The sequence below is a fragment of the Crocodylus siamensis genome, chromosome 5 (genome assembly GCF_052110815.1).
Source record: "Crocodylus siamensis isolate JL-2025a chromosome 5, ASM5211081v1, whole genome shotgun sequence".
Lineage (NCBI taxonomy): Eukaryota > Metazoa > Chordata > Crocodylia > Crocodylidae > Crocodylus > Crocodylus siamensis.
In genome coordinates, this window is record NC_143399.1 from 207095090 (window position 1) to 207112098 (window position 17009).

The 17009-nt window shown below is 72.9% G+C and overlaps 1 protein-coding gene across 1 annotated transcript; it reads right to left on the reverse strand.

The window, feature by feature from the left end:
* Positions 1 to 1650: 1650 nt before the first annotated feature.
* On the reverse strand, positions 1651 to 6725 carry GBX1 (gastrulation brain homeobox 1). The gene is made up of 2 exons (XM_090048127.1): positions 6281 to 6725; positions 1651 to 2517 (listed from the first exon to the last, which is right to left on the reverse strand). Exons 1-2 carry the CDS (start codon positions 6714 to 6716, stop codon positions 1997 to 1999), a joined length of 957 nt encoding a protein of 318 aa, XP_089904253.1. The 5' UTR covers positions 6717 to 6725; the 3' UTR covers positions 1651 to 1996.
* Between the last annotated feature and the right edge of the window lie 10284 nt (positions 6726 to 17009).

Here is a 17009-nt window from a genome sequence, read left to right on the forward strand (position 1 = left end):
CCGCTGTGGAGCACGGGATCTGGGAGACGGATGGTGCCGCCTTCCCGCGCACTCGGGGACCCCGGCGGGGGGCAGCTCGGCCCACGCGGCTGCGCTGCAGGGCTGGGGGGGCTGCGCTGCCGCGGGGCATGGCAGGACCTTGGCGCGGGGGTGCGGGGGTGTGGGCGGGACGCCAGGCCCGAGCGCTGCAGCGGGGCCTCTGGGCAGTGGCTCCGTCCCTGCCCCTGCTCGGGGGCCGTTGCTGGGAGCAGAGACAAGCCCCACACGCTCCTGCCCAGCCCCCCCGCCCCCCCAACCCGCCCCGGGCTGGAGCTGCAACTTGGGAGGCAAACCAGTGGGGGGGAGAGGCTGGGCCTGGCCCTGGGCCGGATGCAGCATGCAGGGCACGGGGTGAGGGCCGAGGTGCGCGTGGCACTGGCTGGTGCCCAGGGGGTCTGGCCTCTTGGCTTCTCCCTCCCTCCCTCCCGCAGCCGCTTGCTGCTGCAGCAGAAGCACATGTGGTCCTGCTCCTGCGCCTGCTGGTGGCAGCTGGGGCCAGATGCGCGTGCGCACATGCACACACATAGGCACATGCACACACCACGGACATGCGCATGCCAACCAGCAAGGCCCCGGCAGTTGCGCAGGGCCCCAAGGGCAGCAGGGCTGAGCGCCCTCAGGCCATGTCCCCAGCCCCAGCCCGGCAGCGCCACGCTGGGCATCGGCCGCCGGCCTGCAGCGGGCAGGGCGGGAATGCGGGACCTGACCAGGCCGTGCCACAAGCCAGCCGGAGCAGACGCCCTCTGGACCGCAGGGGCAGGACTTTGTCCTATGGGGCTGGGGGAGAAAGGCCTTTCAACACCACCACCCCTCCCCACACACATGCACAAGTACACGCACATGCACATGTGTGTGCAGCCAGCTCACAGGCGGCGGCCTGGCATGGCCCTGGGGGCTCCAGGCTGCAGAGGAGGCTGCGTTTGCTCCCTTGTGGGAACGTGTAGGCTCCCACCAGAGCCTCCGGCCTCTCGCTCCAGCGCTGCCGGGGCTGCAGTCATGGCCCCTGCCCTGGTTGCTGTACATCCCCCAGGGTTTATGGGACAGTGCGGACAGCCGGAGGCACTGCCGGTCCCTGCACAGGTGCGGGGCAGCTGGCTCAGGCGACGTGGGCAGTTTGGGGCCATGCCCCGCGCTGCCCCCAGGCTCCCGGTCCCTCTCAGACCTCTTCCCTGGCCCTGCAGACTATCCCCGGCCCAGCACGGCTGCGGCCCCCCGTGAGCACGCACCGTGCGGCCCCTCCGCAGCGGGCGCTGCATTCGCACGCACCGAGCTGCTGGCGGACCCACCCTCGGGGCCCTGCCGCCCGGTGCCCCAGCACGCAGGGAACCGCGTGGCTCCCGAACACGAGGCTGGCCTGGGCCTTTTCCACCCGCCGGGTCCCTGCCCGCATGGTGCGGCCCTCCTGGGGCTGGGGCTGGGGCTGGGGCTGGGGCGGCTCAGAGCCGTGCTGCACAGGGAGGGAAGAAGCCGGTCTCCTTTCCGTAGAAAATAATTTATTGAAGTCAAGACGATGCATGGACAGGGCACGGACGCGGTTGGCCGCTGCGGCACAGCATGACCCGCGCGGGGACACTGCCGCATGGGCCTGTGGCGGGGCGGGGGGCATGCGGAGCGCGGGGGCCCGGGGACCCCTGAGACCAGCCGCTGCGTGCGGGCCTGGGCGGGCGCAGAGTCCGGCGTGGGCCAGGGGCAGCCCAGGGCTCTCCCAGACGGACGGACAGAGGGACACTCACCATTTCGTATGTACAGACTTTACACTGAATAAATAGAGGACATTTACAGCGGGGGGGGGCGCTGGTGCTCCTGCAGCCCCTCCCCGCGTCCGCACGGGGTCCATGCCCCCTGCCCCCTGCTGCGGGGCCGGCCCCGAGCTCCGCTGGCCCCCGGCCGGCGCAGTCCTGCCGGCTGGGCCCGGCCTGGGCCCGCCGCGGCCCCGTCCCCTGGGGGCGCCGGGGGCTCAGGGGCGGCTGCCCTGCTCCAGCTGCTGGTGCTGGCTGCGCACGGCGAAGCGGTTGACGTGCACGGGTATGGGCACCACGATCTTGGGGTTGCGGACGGGCTCCCCGGAGCGGTTGTTGACGTTGCCGGCCTTGATGCGTTTCCACTTGGCGCGGCGGTTCTGGAACCAGATCTTGACCTGCACCTCGCTGAGCTTGAGGGCGTGGGCGATCTGGGAGCGCTCGGTCAGGCTCAGGTACTTCTTGCAGTGAAACTCCTTCTCCAGCTCCAGCAGCTGCTCGCTGGTGAAGGCCGTGCGGCGCCGCCGGCTCTTGCCCGGGTTGGACCCGGGCGGCGCCTGCTCCCCGCCGGCGCCGCCCTTGGGCTTGGGCTTGGGCCCCAGGGGGCCGCGCTCGGCCCCGTCCAGGAAGCTCTCGTCCTCGCTGTCCCCCGCGGAGCTCTCCTCCTCCCGCTCGCTGCAGGGCGTCGCGGCCGACTTCACCTCCAGCTTCTCCTCGTCGGAGCTGTACACCTTCCCGTCTGCAGCCGAGAGACAGAGCGTTAGCCGGAGCGGCTGGGGCGTGCAAACCGTGCCCCCGGGGCCTGGCTGCAACCACCCCCCAGGCCCTAGTGTAGGCAGTGCTGCCCCGCACCCCACAGTGCGAAGGCGCCAGGGCAGCTCCAGTGCCTGCCCCGCCTCCTGCTCCCGGGCAGCCACTGCAGGGGCAAGCTCAGGAGACCGCACAAGGGCCCCAGGGAGGATGAAGGTGCTGGGTGCCAGGCCCTGCCTCTCTGCCCCAGTTTGCATCTGGTCTGAAGCTACGGGACGGTCTGGCCTGGAGCTAGGGGCGAGGCAGGGGCTGGCTTGCTCTGGGGCCGTGTAGCCAGCCGCGTGGGCCACAGCATAACACCAGAGCGTCAGACCATCGGCCCATCCTGCCCCGCACTCCTTGCAAACCCGCGACCCTCGCTCCTGTCCCTGCTGTGTTGACGTTTGTCCCAGGGAAGCAGCCTTAGTGGCTCCCATCGCTAAGGGGGCTGACAGCTTGACTTGGGGGCTTGGCCACCGGCCCCGTGGCGCATCAGAAGGCCAGCGTGGCACAGTGGCGGGGGCGGAGGCTGAGGGAGGACGACCGGGTCCGAGCAGGGCTGTGCCCTGCTCCTCTCTCCCTTGCAGCCTCCAGCATTTAAGGGCCAATGCAGAGGCCCTGCCCCTCACTCCCGGGCTCAAGAACTCCTGCTGCCCCTTTCCTCCAGGCGTGTGTCCCGTGCTTCCCGCAGGGCTGGTGGGCACGAGTCCTTGCACCTGAATCCCACGCCCGCCCTGCTGCTAGCTTCAGACCGCCGGCCTGCTCCTTCGTTGCAGGCTGTGCCCCCCCGGTGTGGTCGGTGACACCTCCCGCGTGACTTTCTCTTCACCCTTCCGTGTTTTCTAACCCATGTGACGGCGCGCCTCGCCACTGCCGCCTGCCCTCGCTCCGGCACCAGCGAAGGGGCACCCCCGCCCCACGCAGGGCGCCGCCAGGCCGGCACGGCTGGGCCCGGGCCCACCCGCGCGGCCGTGGCTGGGCCCGGCACTGCGCGCCCTGGGGCACGGCGAAGCCCCCGGGGCCTGTGCGGGCCGCGGCGCGGCGGGGAGCCGGGCGGGCAGCGCTCGGGGGCTGCCCAGGAGCAGGGCCCAGCACCCCCGCCCTGCTCCCAGCTCCGTCCCCCGCACCGGCACCGCGCCCCCACCGCAGGGGCAGCTGCGCCCCGAGAGCCACCCGCTCGCCGCCCAGCGCTGGGTCTCACGGGGACGCCGGCCGCGGCCGCACGGGCACCGCCTCACCCGCTCCCGCAGCCCCGCCAGCGCGCTCCCGGCCTCAGTCCGCTCTCAGGCCCCTCGCCGCTCCCCGCGGCCCGCAGAGCCGCGCCGGGGGCAGAGCGTGCGGCCACGAGGGACCTGCCGCGGGGGAGAGCCTACCCGGGAGATGGGGCCGCGCGCCTGGCAGCCCCTGCCCTGCCCCGCAGCGCAGCCCGGAGCAGCCCCGCCGCGGGAGCTCGGGCTCCGTGCCTGCGTGCCCGCCGGCCCCGCCGCGCCGAGCTGGAGCTGCCAAGGCCTGCCCGAGCAGTGCGGGGGGGGGGGGGGGGCGGGTCTCAGGGCTGGGGCACTGGCTGGGATCTGCCCCGGGAGGAGCGCGTGTCCGTCCGTCCAGGCTCCGCGCTGCAGGGGCACGGCCTGGCGCAGCCTCCAGGGCAGCAGCGTTGGTGCCTGGGCAGCGCCTCGGCCGGGATCGGGCCCTGAGCCCCCAGGGCAGGGATGTGCCGAGCAGTGGGGGCACGCGTGCCTGCACCCACGGGTCTGTCCCAGAAGGGCCCCGCCCTGCTCCGCAACAAGACGCTTCCCCGTGGAGCGGGTCCCACGCGGCGCACGCCCTCCCCGAAACGCCCCCATGCCGCGTCCTGCGCCGGGCCCGGCCAAGAGCCCCGGGAGCCAGCCTGCTCCGCCCGGACAACAGCAGCCCGAGAGAGCCCGACTCTGCCAGGCCAGGCCCCGCCCGGGGAAAGCCGCCGGCCCCCACGACCCGGCCGCTGCCCCGGCTTTGCGAGCAGGCGGGTGAGCAAAGGCACCCGGGCTGCTCCCTGCCCCGGGCACGACCCCTCCAGCCGCGCCCCCGCCGCCCTGCGCGCTCCGGCCCGGCCCGGACTGCCTGCCCCCCGCCCGGCCGCCCGTGACCCGCACCACCCCTGACCCCTCCACACAGCCCGTCAGGCCCCAGGGCCTCGTCCTCTAAACACGACAGGGTGCATGTGCCCCGCGCGTGGGAGAGGCCAGGCGGGAGGGCAGGGCAGGGGGAAACCCGCGCGCCCTGCACGGTCGGCCCCCCCAAGCACGTCCCCCGTCCCAGGGGCGTCACTCCAGCCAGAGGGTCCAGCCGGCACCGGCATTGCCGCCTGCCCCGACGCCCGGCTCGGCAAAGTGCTGGGGCTGGATGGGCACGCGGCCGCGGTGTCTTCGGGGGTGCCAGGCTGGGGGGGGGCTTCCCCAGGGCCCTGCAGCGCTGTGCTCCGCAGCAAGGGGGGTGGCGGCGGCTTGCTCATGGGGGCTCCAGGACACTGGGGAGGCGCCGAGCGGGCGGCTGAAAGGGGCAGAGGCCGGAGGGACGGAGCCGGAGCCGGAGCCGGCCCCCGGACCCGGGCCCATGCAGCAGGCAGGGGCGTAAGCACCAACGCCTGCAGTGCAAGCGTGCGCGGGGTCGGGGCGGGAGGCAGCCCGGGGGGAGAAGGGCTCGGAGCAGGGGGAAAGGCTGGGCGGGCGCGGGGCACGCGCGGCTGAGCAGAGGGGGCGGGCAGCGTGGGCCCCTCGCCCGTGGTGGCAGGCCGGGGGTCGGGGGGATGCCCGTCCTCGCACCGCATGCCTCTGCAGGGCAGGGATCCGCGGCCTGGGCCTGGGGCCATCGCGGAAGCGGGGTGCAGGGACGGCTCTGTAGCCCCCCCCCCCCCCCCCCCGCGGACCCACAGCAGAAGCCTCCCCGGGCGCGGCGCGTGGCTGGCAGCGGAAGGGCAGAGCCGGGCCGGCCCCACGGGCGCCCGCACACACGCGGGGAAGCGCCGGTCCCGAGACCCGCAGCAGCCCCCCCGCCCCGGCGGCCGCCCCACGAGCCGAGGGGAGCCGGCTCGAGCCGCAGTGCGCCCGGCCGGCCCAGAAAGCGGCGGGCACCGGGGCGGGGGCCGGGCGCCCGGGGGCCCCTGCCCGGGGCGAGCGGCCGCCGGGTCGGGGGCCCGCGCGTGGGACGGAGACCACCCACCGGCACCTGCTGGGGCTGGAGGCCGCTGCCCCGGCCGGGGAGAGCCCCGCGCCCGGGGCCCGGCTGCAGGGGAGAGGGCGGGGGTCTGCGCCGTCGCTGCCCCCCGAGCCCCGGGGTCCCTCCCGCGCCCCCCCGGAGCAGGCGCTGCGGGGCCGCCGCCGGCCCGCGCACGGGCAGCTGGGTCCCCGCGCCCGGCAGGACGGGCCCGGAGCGGCCGGAGCGCGGGGGCGGGATCGGGGCCGGCGGCGGCAACTCGGCGCGAAGTGCCGGCGGAGCGGAGCCGCGGGCTTCCCGGGGCCGGCGCGGGAGAGGCCCGGGGCCGCGGGGGGAGCGGGCCGGAGCAGCACCGCGGAGAGCTCCGGCGGGGCCGGGGCCGGGGCCGGGGCGGAGCCTCCCCGGGGGCGCCGCTTTCCCACGGCCCCGGCCGCGCTCCGGGCCGCCCCCGCGCGGGGGCTGCAGCGCCGCCCCCCCCCGCGCCGCGCCGCGCCGCGCCGCCGGCCCGCGAGCCGCGTTACCTGCCAGGCCGGGGAAGGGCTCGGGGAAGTGCAGCGGCGGCTCGGGGGGGCCCTTGTCCCGCGCCGGCGGCAGGTCGTCGGGCTCCAGGCTGTCGGCGCGGCGGCCGCCGGGCTCGGGCGGGGCGCGGGGCGCGGGCAGCTCCTGCGGCGCCGCCGGGTAGAAGCCGTCGGGGGGCTCGGGGAAGCCGGGCAGCGCGGCCGTGAGCGCCACCATGGACGGCACGGCCTGGCCCAGGCCGGCGCAGAAGCGGCCGGCGAAGGAGGCGAGCGGCAGCGGCGGCAGCGCGGACGGCAGCGGCGCGGGGGGCAGCACGAGCGGCCGGTACGGCATGAGCATGGGGTAGCCGGTGTAGAGCAGGTGGCCGGAGCGCGGCGGCGCCGGCCCGATCAGCGAGTCGATGGAGAAGGCGGCGCCCTGCCCGCCGGGGCGCTGCATGGCCCGGCCCGGCCCGCGGCCCGGCCCCGGCCCCGGCCCCGGCCCCCGGCCCCGGCCCGGCCCGGTCCCCGCGGCCGCCTGGCAGGAGCGGAGCAGCGCAGTGAGCCGCCGCGCCGAGCCGCGCCGCGCCGCGCCGCGCTCAGGGCGGGGGGCGGGGGAGCGGGGCGGGCGGGTGTCGCCCTCCGGACTCATCCATCTTCCTCAAATTACGCTTCAGTGGCTCCTTCAGCGCCGGCGGCGGGGCCGGGCCGGGCGGGCCGTTCCCACCGCGCCCCCGCAGGCACCGCCCCGCGGGTGATGGATGCGGAGCCGCCCGGCCCCGCACAAGGCCGCTTTGTGCCGCCGCGGCTGGACGGGGCGGGCCCGGGCTCCCCGCCCCCGCCCGCTCCCGCGGGGCTCCCCGCCGCCCCCGAGCAGCCTCCGCGGGAGCCCCGGGGCTCAGCCCCTCTCTGCCCCGCGACAGGGCCGTGGCCACAGCTGCACCCAGGCCCAGGGGGCTGAGCCGGGGCCGGGGCCCAGCCTTTGAGGAGCCTCAGCACCGGGGGGGGGGGGCGCGGGCACCGCGGTGCCAGGGAGCGGGGCAGCCCCCGCTCGGCGCCCCGCGGCCTGCTCCGGGAGCAGCTGGCTCTGGCTCCACGCACCCGGGGAGGCCTCTCGTGTCTGCTGGCAGGAGGGCGAGGGCTCAGGCGCCCAGCTCCAGGCTGGGGGTCCCGCATGGGGGCTGGGGGGTTAAGCCCCGCTCCCTGGCTGTGCTCTGGCTCTTGCTACCGGCCAGCGGAGGTGGTCCTGGGCCCGCCGCAGCTGCAGTGCCCGCAGGCCGTGAGCGGGGCCGGCTGGCCGTGCCTCCCACCAGGCCAGGCGCTGGAACCGGGCCCTGGCAGCCTGCTGCGGGCCGCCCCAGCTCCGCCGCCCGCTCGCTGCCGCGGCACACGGCACCAGGGCTTTGCCCCCCCGGCAGCAGGGGGGCTCCCGGGTCCAGCCGCCGCGCGGGGGGGTGCGCTGCAGCCCCAGGGCGGGGCGGGGCTCGGGGGGCTGCACGGCTCCCCTGCCCCCCCAGCGGGGCTGCGGCTTGTGCCCCGAACGAGCTGCCCCGTGCGCAGGGACCCAGGCCCGGCCCCCGGCCCCCGGCCAGGTCCTCCCTGTGCTGCGGCGAGACAACCGAGCAACAGGCGGCAGCGGCAGCCGGGGCCACGCTGGGCCGCGGGCAATCCGGCACCGGAGCAGCGTGGCCCTGCGCCCGCGGCCCGCGCTCAGCCGCGCAGGGAGGACGCCGGCAGGGCCCGTGCGCGTGCCCCGCGGCCTCTGCGCGGGGGCCCCGGGCATCTGCAGCTGGAGGGAGCTGCCCTGGCTCTCCTGGGCGGGGGCTCAGCCAAGCCTGCCGCCCAGGCAGGGACTCCAGCCGCCGGGACCCCCGCGGGGGTGCTGACCACGAGGGCCCGTCGGGGTGCGGCTCAGCCTCACGGCGCAGAGCTGCTTGGGCTGCTTCCGCAGCTCGCCCTGGCGCGGGAGCGGCCCGAGACGGAGACGGGCCCATGGGCTGTGCAGCCCCCGCACACAGCTCAGCCCCCACCTCCAGAGCTGCAAGCTCTGGCGCTCGCTCGGTCCCGGCCCCGCAGCCTCGCGCGGCGGGTCCCGAGGGCACCGCACCATGGGGCGCGCACCGTGTAGCAGCCACGGCTGCCTGTGCCCAAGCCCCAGCGCTGAGCCCCGCTTCCTGGAGGCAAGGGCGGAGAAGCCAATGGGCTTAGATGAGACGGCTCACAGGGGAGGAAGACTGCCCCCGTCCCTATATCTGCAAGCTCCCATGGGCCCGGATGTCCCTTCTGGGCAATACAGGCCCTCGACATCATCATCGCTCCAAGGACGATCTCTGCCGCAGATCTCGAGGTGCCTGGAGAGTCCACGGGCCCATCCGCAGGTCCTTCCGCGGGGAGAGTCAGCTGCAGGCTGCGGATCGTCTCCTTCTCCTTGCTCCGCTCCTCCGCCTCCTCCTCCGAGGGCAAGACACAAAGCCTCGACGTGGGCTGCTGCTTGGCGGAGGCTGCGGCGCCGTGGGAGTTGCTTCGCCTCCAGTTCCTCCCAGCTCTCCACGTTGGCATCCATTTTCTTCAGGTCTGCCTTCAACGTGTCCTTGTAGGATCTCCTTGGGCTGCCGCCAGGTCTCGGGCCGCAGCTAAGTCGGGAGCAGAGCACTTGTTGAACAAAAGATCAAGCCACGTTGACTGTTGTTGCCGCAATTCAGTAGCACGAGGCACGGCTCGGAGGTGGACTCTGCAGCCTTTTCCAGCAGGAGCTTTGTTGCTCTGACACGCTTCCTGACCAGCTCTTTGAGGAAGTGATAAAGGGAACTAGTGTCGGGCGATGCAGCGGGTATATCACCGCTTAAACTCATGCCTGCTAAACTGTGCGCATTGTCGCCACTTTATTGTGCCAGCCATGCACGTGCAACCGACGCAGTAGGCAGCAGCCTGCCGCCGTGGTGCCTCCTGGCCAGGCCGGCTCAGGGAAGTCAGCAAAGTTCAGGACAAGCGCGTGTTACTGGCAGGCGATATGGACACATCCAGCGTCTGGGGTCTGTCTGAGCCCAGGATCTTGCCCTTCTGCTTGAGTCTCCAAACAGCCCTTGCAGCCCGCTCACATCTTCTTGTACAACAGTTCTAGATGCCTCTACACAAAATCCCATCCTGCACCAGGAGCTCTCCTCCGACTCGGTGACCGGGAGCGGGAATAGATGCCGGTAGCCGCGTCTCATCCTCCGCAGTAGCTCTGGCACTCGCACTCAGCAACCTGCACAAGGCCAGAAGTGTTTTCTTTGTACAAGACTGACACGTACCCAGTCCGACCCTGGATTTCATTCTGGTGCACGTCTTTCATGCGTGCCAGCCCAGCAGTTCTTAACCTTTTCGGACTCGAGGCACCGCTCCACAGACCGGAGGCAACCCGTGGAAAACGCCAACTTCGTTTTTCTCCTTTTCTTTTGACTACAGAAAAACAACAGAGCCACTCTTCTGTTGCGAAAGAGCGCGCACAGACCACAGTCCCTGCACTGATCTTGTGAATCGCGTTTGCACGCCTCACAGTGCCCCGGAAAGGATCTCGAGGCCCCCCGAGCGCCGCGGCACCGTCCGCGAGCGACCCGCTGCAGCCACCCACTCGCTCGCAGGCTTGTACCACCCCGCTTCAGGTCACGCGGCCTCCTGGCGCTAAAGGCACGATCTCCGGGCCTCGGCGCCAAGCCTCGGCCTGCAGCCGAGCGTGTTGCCGTGGCCGAAGTGCCCGGTGTCCAGCTTTGAGCACCACGGAGCGAGGGGATGCCTAAGCCGCATGCACCAGCTCCTCCAGGGCTTGCTCCTGCTGTCACAGGACTGCAGGACTGTGGCCTTTTAACCACATCCTCCCATTTCTCAGGCTCTTGGTTAAGCCCCGCATCACCACTCACTGGGTTGCTGCCGTGGGCCCAGACTGGAGGTTTGGGGGTGGGCTCGCTACAGACTTCCCCGAGTCTCAGGTATCTTTGGACCCACTGCTTGCGGGCAGGGATGGGCAAGCTGGCAACAGACTCAGCCCCACTCCGACCGCCTTGCTGGGCTGAACTGACACTGGGGTTGCTGAGCTCTCGTGCCGGTGCTCTGCTCGTCCCAGCCCTGCCAGGAGCCGCCGGTCGTGCCGTGCCGTGCACCACCCTGCCCCACGTCACAACGTCCCCGGACTTCCCGAAACTGGGAAACACCCCAGGGGCCAAATGCACTCAGCCGGGCAGCCTGCGGAAACCACGTCTCAGCCCCCACTCCTTGATTTCTCCCCCTGTGGGCGGTGGAAAATATTAGTAAGTTTAAAACGACACCAGGAAGGTCTTTTTCATGCAGTGTGCCATCGAAGTGTGGGACTTGCTGCCACCAGATGCGGCGGATGCTGAGAGTTTAACTATTCAGACAGGGATCAGACAAGTGCGGGGCGGAAAGGGGCATCGGGAGCTACTGCGCAGGGGCGCAAGGGGCGCGGCCCCTGCATCAGACCTGCCAGGACCTACATGCTGGAGGCTGCAAGTGGGAAGAACCGGAGAAAACCCCTGGTCAGACCCTGCTCGCCCTGCCTGCCAGCCTCCGCTCTGCCCGTGTGACGCAGGAGACCGGCAAGACGGACCTGCGGCCTGGCCCGGGAAAGGGCCTTTCCGACGTCCTTGTGCCCCTTGCTCTTCCACCTGCTGTCCCTCCACGGCTCCCCGGGCAGGAAGCCTGGGCAGCTCCAGCTCCAGCTCCTGCGCGGGGGGTGGGGGTCAGGCCCTGTCCCCTGCTGCCGTGCTCTGCCCAGCGCTCCCAGCCCCTGGGGCCATCCTCAGACCCCTCCTCAGTTGTCCTGGCCTCCTGCCCCTGCACTGAAAGCAGCCTCTCAGCATCACCAAGAGGCTTTTAGCCCAAGAACCAAGCTGCTTTGCCCCCTTGGTACCATCACAGGTGCCATCACCAACCATGCTCCCCATCTAACGGGAAGATTGCCGCACAAACCCCAGCATCCACGTCAAAGCCAACGCTACCAGCGTGGAGTCGACGACCCCCAAGCTCCAACGCGGCTGGACCGGACATTGCGTGCAGATCCCTGACTCTCAGCTCCCAAAGCAAGTGCTTTTCTCCCAGCTTAGCAGCGGCCCGAGATCCTGCGGTGGGCAGAGGAACCGCTGCAAGGACGGGTTGAAGGCACGCCCCGGGACAGAGGCCGGTGGCATCAAGGGCGAGCTAGGAGCTGGATGCCAGGGGTGCTGCAAGCTCAACCAAGCAGCAGCCGGCCTTGAGGTAAGGAGTCTCGGAGGAGAGAGCGCGGAGGACGGAAAAGGAGAGGAAACCCAGCCCGCAGCCCGCTCTCCCCCGCGGAAAAGACCTGCAGCCTCTGCAGACGGGTCTGTGGCTCAAGGACGGGACTCTTCAGCCATCCCAAGACGAGTATGAGAGATCATCCTCGAATCGAGGGATTGCCGATGGCTCAGGGTCTTGGTTAAAGCCCCCATGACACACTTAGCACTTCGGCCTTAGACCAACACAAACTCTTCCGAGTCCTCACCTGCCCTTGATGCTCTCTGTTTACAACCCCGCCTTGCGTCACGTGCAGCGCCGTGCGCCCTGAGGCCGCACTGCAGGGACCCAGGGGCTTTGCCGGAGGCTGCAGGGCCAGCCGCCGTCACACACCGGCTGCCCGGGGCCGTCCGCCTGGCACTCCCGGGGCCGCAGCCCCCGCCCGCGGTTGCGCGGCTCCTCCCTGCTGCGCGCAGCTGCCGCCCAGGGCGCCGCCGGGTTTGCACGGACCACCCAGAGGCCTGCCGCGTGCCCCGCCGAGCTCCCGCCGGCTGGCGTGGCACGGGAGCAGTCTCCACTGGCTCCTGCACGAATCACGGCCCCCCCACGGCCCCCGCGGCCCGTGCCGCTCGGGAGCTTGCAGCGGGGTGCAGGGTCCGTGACCCCGGAGCACGACTCCCAGAGCGACCTCCCAGCACTGGCTGGACGCGGGCTGAGCAGCAGCCTCTTGGGGCATTGCAGGAGCTGGGATGATACCTGAGCAGCCATCGGGGCCTAGGGGCGGCAGGCAGAGCAGTCACTTCCCTGGGCTGGGGCTGGGGCTGGGGCTGGGGCTGCGCTGCCCGTCGGGGGTCGTGGGCGCAGGACCAGCGGGGCCGAGTGCCTGGCCCTGGAGCCGGGGGCAGCGCGACGGGCTCCGGCTGCGGATGGCACCGGGAGCTCCGGCCCTGGCGCGCCGTCGTCGCGGCCCTGCTCGTGCCCAGAGCTCCCCGGACCCGCGGGGACTGGCCCGTGCAAACCCCGCGGCGCCTCCTCTGCTCCGCGCTGCCGCCGGGACCCGGGCCCGTGTGGGCGACGGCCTTCCCGCGTGTCACTTCGCTGCTGACGGCCAGGACTGCACGTGGGATCCGTGGGGCCGGGGGACCTCCTGGCCCAGGCAGCGAGGAGCATCGCCCGCCCGGATCTGGTGCACGCGGCAGCCCCCGCCGGCCGGCTCTGCGGGGGGGGGGGGGGCCGTGCCCACAGCCCGGTTGGCCCAGGGCGGGAAGCTGCGTTTGCTCCGGTGCGCGCAGCACCAGCGCTGGGCTGCAGACGGGCCCGGGCCCAGCCCCGGCCCTGGGGCACCCGCGGCACCGCCCGGGGCTCCGGCCCGCTGCCGCCTCGAGGGCCCAGCCCGTCCCCTGCCGCTGGAGAGCCCGGGCCGGCTCGGGCTGGAGCGTGGCCCCGACCAGGGCCCCAGAGACGCTGCACGTGGGGCCGCCGGTCACACGGACCGGCTGTCCGCTAGTGCCCGCGGCCTGCGGCGCCGTGGCGGAGAAGCTTTAGCGCGAGCCCACCCACGCAGCCGGCACCCGCGCTCGCCTCCCCGAGCGAAAGCGGTGGCCCCACCTGGGCTGGCACCTCCTCTGCCAGGTCCCAGGGCAGGATGCAGAGCTTCTGGGTTGCATCTTACCCAGGCACGGAGCCGCCCGCCCGGGGCCGGCAAAGAGCGGCTCCAGCACGGCCGCACCCCCTGCCCCCTGCTCCAAGCACTGCTGTTGCACACGTATGCACACACCCTGCGGGGCCCAGGCAGGCGGCGTGCATCACGCTAGCCTTGCAGAGCCCTGCTGATGGCAGCAGCTGTTGCGAGAGCTTGGTGCAGCCACAGATCTGGCCCCGTGATTTCATCCTGCCTCCTGCCCCGCGCTTGCAGGCAGCGGAGGAGGAGGAGGTTTGAGAGGCGTGCATGGGGCGGCTCGGCTGGGGCTCGGCAGAGCAGCAGCGCCGGCACGGAGCTCTGGGACGTCACGTCTAGGCCAAGGCCCTCAAGCGGAGATGCAGCCTTCAGGCCCCTTCCAGCCCCGCTCGACGATTCAACAACCCCGCGGGGCTTGGGGGCCGCACGAGGCCGGGGCCTGGGGAGCGACCCGGCGCGCAGCTTGCCTGCGACTCCCCGCTCCGCAACGCGTGGGCAGCAGCGGCCAGACGCCGGAGCGCCGCCCCCCCCCCGAGTCCCTGCAGCCGGCGCCCGCCAGTCACTCGCACCCGGGGGTGTCTGCCTCGGGCGGCGCGGAGCCAGGAGCAGAAGGCAGCTGCTGCCCTGCGCCTGCCAGGCCGGGCAGCTGACGGGCCCCACGCCACCGGGCGCTGCATAGCTCCTTGCTGACCGCAGAGGAGCCCTGCGGCCACCCCCTTGCCGCTGTGATGGACCCAGCACCCTAAGGCTTTCCTGCCCCACAGCTGTGCACTGCTCCAGGTGTGCAGGTGCGGGGCTGTGCCCACGTGCACATGCATGTGGGGAGCCCTGGCAGTGGGGCGGGGGTCCGTCCTGCCCCTGGACTGCAGCTCCCTAGGCGAGGCGGGCGCCGGGCGCTGCACACACCAGCCAGGGCTGCGCCCCGATGTCCCAAGGCTGCTGCTGCTGCTGCTGCTGCTGCTGCTGCAGCTCCAGACACATAGGTCCCTGCCCCTGCACCGCTCCCCATGCAGAAACATCGACCCCCCCGGGCGTCCTGGGGCCTGCCCCGCACTGACGCCACGCCTGCTGACCCCCTGGCACTGGCTGCCCTGGCCGAGCCTGCGTCACCCGCAAAGCTCAGCGCCTGCCTGCCCCGCCACGCCACGGCACCCCCCCCCCCCCCACTGCATCCGGCCACGGCTGCCGGGGGCACTGTGCGGCGCTTCTGCTGGGCCCCTCCTGGGGGTCCCCCGCTGCAGGCACATGCCAAGCCCCTGCCCAGCGCCTCTGCAGCGTGCAGCCCCCGGCCCACGGGCAGTGCTTCAGCGGGGCCGTGCCGCCCCCAGGCAGGGCTCGATGTCGGGGCAGCGGCGAGCCCGGGACCGCGGGGCACGAGCCCGCACCCGCGTGCGTGGCGATGGCAAGCAGCCGCCTGCCTGGGCCTGGCCTGCCCGAGGCTCGGCGGCGGTGCGGGCCTGGCCTGCGCGGGACGCGTGCGTGGGGTGCGGGTGCTGGGCGCAGGCGGGTCCTGCAGCACCCCCTGCTGGCCGCCCTGGGGAAGCGCCCCCGCGCGGCCCCGCCCGGCCCCCCAGAGCGGGAGGGGGCCCGGCTGCAGGACCGAAGCTCACCCCGCAGAGCTGCGGCACGAACAGGGCCGCGCGCGCCCCCGACGCCGGGCACTGCCCCTTCTCTGCCCCCAGGCACCCCGCCCTATGGAGCTGGCGCCCCCCCACCAGGCCAGGGCGGGTCACCCCCAGGGTACGGGCGGCCCCAGGCACTGGCTGTCCGGGCACCCCGCCAGGCCCCAGGGAGCACCCCCGTGGGCTCCCGCAGCCCCGGGAGGCTGCTCCCCAGAGCCCTCCCTTGCTATTTCCCAGAGGCACCAGGACCCCCCCCGCCCCCGGCCCGTGGTCAGGCTGGGTCTGGCCCGGGGGGAAGCCGGTGCAAGCATGGCCCTGGGCAGACCTGGGGTCCTTCCCTGCTCCTGAGCCCTGTCCCCACCGTGAGGCCCAGCCAGGCGGGCAGGGGGAATAGGTGCAGATGCAGCCTGCCCCTGCCGCCCCATTGCCCCCAGCCCCACCCTGGGAGCTCTTCCTCCTCCGCTCCACAGCCTCGCAGAGCCGGGGCCTGCAGGGACGTGCAGAGGCCACATCCAGCCCAGCCCCTGCCTGATGCCGGGTCCGGGCGGCTCCGCGCCCAGCACACCCGGGCAGGTGCCGGCTCCGGGCAGGGCCTGCCCGCCCTGGCATCCGCGGGCTTCCCAAACTGCACCGGGGTCAGGGGTCAGGGGTCAGGCTGGGGCAGGGTCACGGAGCAGCCAGGCTGGCAGGGGCCTCCGGGGCCAGGATCAGCCCATCGCAGACACGTCCTTGTCTGACGGGCTCCTACCACGGCGCAACCGCCCGACACCACGAGCCCCGGACCCTGCCTCGGGCGGCGCGGACGAGGGTTGCCAGTGCCCTGCTGCCGCCGGGGGGCTCATGGACCCTGCAGAGACCCCAGCCCGAGGCCGTGCCCCCGCTGCAGAGGAAGGCAAACCCACTCCTCCCCCCCCCCAAGTCCAGGCCAGTCTGGGCAGGGGTAAATCCCTTCCTGCCCCAGCGCATCATTGGGCTGCGCAGGGGTAAGACCCTCCAGCCAGGACCCTGCAGGGTTGGAGCCAGCAGCACCCCGTGCTCTGCAGAGAGCAACCCCCCCCGCCACCTGTAGCAACAGGAGGGGGGAATAATCCACAGCCCCATGTGGCAAAGCCCAGGAGAGCCAGACCCCACCGCCCTGCCCTGTCACCTGGGACTGCAAACGCCACCGACCGGCACCGCCCCCCCCCCCCCCACCCCGCTGCGCAGCCAGCGCTCCCCCGCCCACGTCCCCCGCAAGCCGGGCCCGGGGCTCCCTCCCTTCTCTGCTGCTGAGCAAGGTCCTCTCAGCAGCCACCTGCTCTGGGCAGTCTGGGGAGGGGGGAGCAGCTGTTGCTCTTGACCATGCACTGCAGCCCACCCTGACCAGAGACTGCCGCACCCCCCGTGACGCCTCCAGCGACGCAGAGTCCCCCTTTCCCTGCGGGGTCCCACGGCCCCCCCCCCGCGCGGGGGCCCCGAGGTCCAGCCGAAACCTGCGTTGCCGCAACCGCCAGCGGCTGCTCCCGCGGCGAGAGAGAAAGGGGCTTTCTGCCTACAGCCTTCAAATGAAGAAATCACGTCCCGTTCCCACCACCTTTCCCTCAAGCTGAACACGCCCAGCTCCTTCGGCCTCCTCGCGTGAGCGGCCTTCGACCACCCGCTGCCCGCCGCGGTCACCTGTGCGGCTGCATCCGCTGCGGACTCCCACCGAGTCCGTGGTGGTCATCACCCCCACCCCCGCTCGGGACCAGTTTCTGATGGCTCCTCCCGATGCAGCACGTTGCGTTTGTCCGCAACTGAGCTTCGCCCCGTTCGCTCCAGCCCCGCTCCCCGACCTGACCGCACCCCTCTGAATGGCGCTCGGGCCCCCGCGTCTTTCCCAGGCTCGTGCCACCCGCAGACTTGCCCAGAAAGCTTTCTACGCCGGCATCTGAATCGCTACCGAGCGCCTTGAACATCACCGGGCCCGGGCCCGGGCCCCCTAGAGCCGCCTCCCGGGCCTCCTGCACCCCTAGACCCCTGCGAGCCCCGCGGCGCAGCCGCTGCGGCGGTGGCAACGGCGGGAGCTGCCCGTGGCTCCGGGCCTGCGAGCAGCGGTCGGGCTGGAGGCGATCGGCCTTCCCGAGCGGCCTCCACCCGGTGCCGCTCACTGGGGCAGCCAGCCCCGCAGCGGCCACCACCTACCTGCCCGTGTCTCCTCCGCAGCACTGACCAGCAGCAAGGCCCC